Source organism: Austrofundulus limnaeus, unplaced genomic scaffold, assembly GCF_001266775.1.
Source record: "Austrofundulus limnaeus strain Quisiro unplaced genomic scaffold, Austrofundulus_limnaeus-1.0 Scaffold1969, whole genome shotgun sequence".
NCBI classification, from domain to species: domain Eukaryota; kingdom Metazoa; phylum Chordata; class Actinopteri; order Cyprinodontiformes; family Rivulidae; genus Austrofundulus; species Austrofundulus limnaeus.
In genome coordinates, this window is record NW_013954371.1 from 31,833 (window position 1) to 36,769 (window position 4,937).

The 4,937-nt window shown below is 38.5% G+C and overlaps 1 protein-coding gene across 1 annotated transcript in view; it reads right to left on the reverse strand.

The window, feature by feature from the left end:
• Nucleotides 1-4,228, reverse strand: part of aifm2 (AIF family member 2) — a gene marked incomplete at both ends in the record, with an annotated part of 8,068 nt that extends 3,840 nt beyond the window's left edge. Inside the window, 2 exon segments of the mRNA XM_014034105.1 lie at nucleotides 125-217; nucleotides 4,112-4,228. Coding sequence (XP_013889559.1) covers nucleotides 125-217; nucleotides 4,112-4,228 — 210 coding nt within the window.
• Between the last annotated feature and the right edge of the window lie 709 nt (nucleotides 4,229-4,937).

Sequence of the window (4,937 nt, forward strand, 5' to 3'; positions counted from 1 at the left end):
TCAGGTCGGTCAGATCAGGTCAGGTTGGTCAGATCAGGTCAGGTCAGACAGGTCAGACAGGTCAGGTCAGACAGGACAGGTCAGGTCAGACAGGTCAGGTCAGGTCAGGTCAGGTTGTTCTCACCTTCTTGTCTGGATACTCAGTCTTGATCTCAGCAGCCATCTCTACACCAGTGGCCCCGCCTCCAATCACCAACACTGAGTCTGCAGCCTGGAACTGCACACACACAAGTTTGAGAATWACTTTAAAACATGCAAACCCCAAAACATGTTGAACAAAGGAGAAATAAAAGCCCTGACTGAATTAATAGAAAATAAAAACCTTATAATCAAACCGGCAGATAAGAGCAGCTGTGTGCTGGTCATGGATAGAACCCACTACTGGTGGGATGGATACAGACAACTGGAGGACACCTACTACTATTTAATATTAACCAAACCAATTAATACGAAGACTGTATCTAATGTACACAACATTATTAATGGTTTGCATAAGAAAAACATTATAGCTAAACAAAAACAGTATTTGTTATACCYACCAATACAGAGAGCAATATTTTATGTTTTCCAAAATTCATAAAGAACCAGATAAATGGTCAATCATGTCCAACTGCTGCAGTGAAACAATCCATACAGCTAAATATATAAACTATTATCTTAATCCACTACCTGGCAAACACAAAGGACAACTACGATTTTGTTGAAAAAGTAAAAAAAGGAAAGAAAACTCCAGAAGTCTGTACATAATATTAATATCAGACAGGATCAGTGCAATCTATGGAACTCCTGAAACTTTTGGAAATCAATTTAACAAGCAATGATTTTGAGTTTATGGGGAATTCTTCCTTCAGATTATTAATATTTCACACAACAGACTTGACTTTACAGAAGTGTTGTTCTCTTTTAATTTAATTCCAAACTGAGTTGGAACATTTAACCACTGTAGGGGTCAACAAACACTAGATCTGTTTCTTTAACCTAATCTAATCTGAGACCCACACTGATTATAAACCCAACCAATAATCTTCTACTATTGAATAAAATAGTTAGAATTTCTCTTAAGATTTGGACCCAATTCTAGGAAAAATTCTGCCAAGTAAGAGTTTCTTATTTTGTGGGAGGASTTGGCCCAAGAYGTGATTGGTCAGATTGATGGTGGGTTTGAAGACGCTGGGGGCACCAGGGAGTAGTCAAATTGACCATGAATCACCAGGTTTTTTAAATATAGTTTTTAAGTTTAATGATAAATCGAGACAGGTAGGTGCTACCTGCACAAAATTTAAACCCTTACATGTGATGGGACATGTAATAAATTGGTTCAGTCAAAACTGTCCGAACAAGCCTGTAAACAAAATCGGTAAAAATCAATATGAATAAATATGAATATTAGTTGTAACTTGAGACAGGAAGCTGCATGAAATTTGAAGTCAATAAATTATGTTTACATGCTCACAGTAATTTCTATTTGTCATTGTTCTGTTTTAAACTGTACACAGACGGTCAATAAATCATATTATTTTAATATTATTGTAATAGTTCAGAACTCTCCTCTCTTCTCTCCATACAGGAGGAAATAAAAAAAAAAACTCAAATCAGGGCCAACATGGCTACCACAACAGTGCCGCCCCTTTTTCAAAATAAAGGCACTCAATATAAAACTCCCTAACTTGAATTCTGGTGTTATTTTGTCCAACAGCTCTTATATCCTCACACAGCTACTGCTTCAAATCTTATTTGTCCTCCCTCTTCAGGATAAAACTTGGTATATAAGGACTTTTTTCTTGATAATATTTTTGCCAACAACTAACAGTTTTCATTTTCCATTGCAAAAATGTTTCKTCAGATACTGTATTTGCATATTCACAGCTTTGCCTACAGTAACTTTTCCTTTCCTACCTGAAGACTCTTACCTGGGCTCCTTGTTTTTGCCTATTTCTACGCTAAAAAGTTATATTTTTACCCATTATAATGTAATTGATTTAATCCACCCAAAACYCTCAAACTTGATCAGGAGCCTCTGGAACAACAGGATATTGAGGAGAATATCTCAGATRAGCTCTGGTCACGTATTTTAAAAAGGGTACATAAAAATGTGCTTGGCTTTCTCTTCTACAATGCAAACTGGTGCAGCGAGTATCTAAAMTCTACAGCTCTGTTCCTTCAACCTGTGACAGATGTCAACAGTCTCCTTCAAACCTTATTCATATGTTCTGGCTGTGCTCTCGGCTCAATGCATTTTGGGTAGAGGTGTTTATGGCTATATTTAATGTAAGTGTCCTGTTTGGGTCCTTCCTGGACTCCCCACTTTGGCTATTTCTCAGGAAAACTGGCTTTTATGCTTGTTATTGCTAGAAGGGTGATATTACTCAAATGAAAAACACCAACCAAGGTTATAATAGTTTTGATTTTTCATTATAGTTTAGTTTTGTTTCATTGTGACTTCTTTTCTTTTAATTCAGTTTTAATTAGTTTTTACAGAGTCTTTATTAGTTATTATTGCATTTTTAATGCTTAGTTTTAGTTTAGTTTAGTTTTTTATAGTTTGAATAAAGATATTTGCAGTGCATCCTCAAGTTGTCATGTTCCTGGGAGTTAACTAACCAACAGCTATTTGGTCGCTAGTTAAAATAGTCTATTATAGCAACACCTTTCTAAAATAATTGCGTAAATCATTTTTTCCAATTAAGGACTTGGGTGATTATTTTAGGACGATGACAATAGTTGTCTCCAACCTGGTGCTACTTGYTGATTGTTTTTCATGGGAGCTACTGACAGAAGCTAGCGTGTCAAGATGGTCATTGTTAACCATCTTGTGTGAGTTTGATTCAGGCAGTTTTTCTCTTGAGAAATATTTATTATTGATTATTTCCTTTACTTAACCAGGAAAGTCCCATTGAGATTAAAAACCTCTTTTTCAAGGGAGTCCTGGCCAAGAGGCAGCAAAAAGTATACATTTACATAGAGTTACACAAATAAAACACAATACAAACAATCACTATTAAAAACATTCACATTTCAAGGAATTAATTTCTAATGACCTCAGTCTGGACTTAAAGGTGCTCAATGGGATCAGTTCAGTTAACTTCCAGACTTTTTGCAACATGTTCCATGTAGATGGAGCAGAGTAAACAAAGACCTTTTCCCCAATTCTGTATGGAGAAATGGGACAGAGAGCAAGAAATAATCATTTGAATGCAAGGAGTGTGAATCAACACTTTTTCGTGTGATTAGATCACAGATGTAAGATGGTAGCAGCCCACGCAAAGCCTTATAAATAAAAGTGTACCAATGTCCCAACCTCCTGGTGGACAAAGGCCATCCCACTCGAGTGTACAGATCACACTGATGAGTCGAGGCTTTACATTTAGTAACAATTCCACCTGTTTTATCACCTGTTTCCACTACAAGACACTCGTTTTATTTTTCTCGCAGTCATATTCAAAAAAATCCCCAAATGGACATTGCTGCTTTCTCCCAACTTTAGCTGTCGTCATTTAGCAGACGATGCCGAGCAGCAGACTGTAAACAAGTTGTTACAGACCATGAGTGCTGTAAGCTGCCCACAGCTAAWGTGAAACTACTCGGTTCAAAAAATAAAATTAAAATTAAAATAAACTGACAAACACTAAAACTAAGGATATTCTATTTATATTTTCAGTTAACATTAGTTAGTTTTGCAAAATGATTATACAGTTTTAGTTATGGTTTTTTTCATTTTATTACAGTTTTTATTTATTTTAGTTAACTAAAATGTTTTTTCAATTAGTTTCGTTATTTAGTTAGTTTTAGTTAACTATAATAACCCTGCACCAAACCCTATCTTTCTTACTCTGACTCAAAGAAATACTTCCTTAAACTCATGGCAACCATTACAACTGTTGTTTAGATGAATGACCTCCCTCTCTATCACTACTCAGTTCAGACTTTAGTCCTGAACATCACCTGAGGATGGTGGTCCATCACATTAGGACCRRGCTTTAATCCCCTAAAGAACTACGTGTCCTGACAAGGTGGTGTTTATAACAGAGACAGTCCTAAAAAGGGAACAAGAACCAGGCCCACACTGTTGTTTTCTGCAGACGGACTCTAATGTCCTTCACACCTGTCGTACCTGTGTGACCAGCTCCTGGTAGGTCTGGATGGCGGTCTGATAGGACGCCTCTGTGTTGAACCTCCCTGGGAACGGCCCGTCAGACCCGGTACACAGGATGAGGTGGGAGTACTGGATCTCCTGCAGGACCAAGAAAAACAAACATCAGCTCAACCTTTAGGAACCAGCAGCGTCAGATGATGCAGCTTGGTGGACACCAGCAGGTGGAAGCAGAACCACTTTGTTCAGTCCTGTTCCTGATCCAGGACCATCAAGATCCAGCAGCAAGATGAAGGCCTCTTTGTCCTCTGAACCAGGAAATGATGAAATGTGATGACTGTGTTCAGGTTTCTGATTCCATCCGCTGATTCTGCTGTCCTCATACATGTCCTGCTGTCTTCAAACATGTCCTGCTGTCCTCATACATGTCCTGCTGTCCTCATACATGTCCTGCACCAGTCATACATGTCCTGCACCAGTCATACATGTCCTGCACCAGTCATACATGTCCTGCACCAGTCATACATGTCCTGCACAAGTCATACATGTCCTGCACCAGTCATACATGTCCTGCACCAGTCATAAATGTCCTGCACCAGTCATAAATGTCCTGCACCAGTCATACATGTCCTGCACCAGTCATACATGTCCTGCACCAGTCATAAATGTCCTGCACCAGTCATAAATGTCCTGCACCAGTCATACATGTCCTGCACCAGTCATACATGTCCTGCACCAGTCATAAATGTCCTGCACCAGTCATAAATGTCCTGCACCAGTCATACATGTCCTGCACCAGTCATACATGTCCTGCACCAGTCATAAATGTCCTGCACCAGTCATAAAT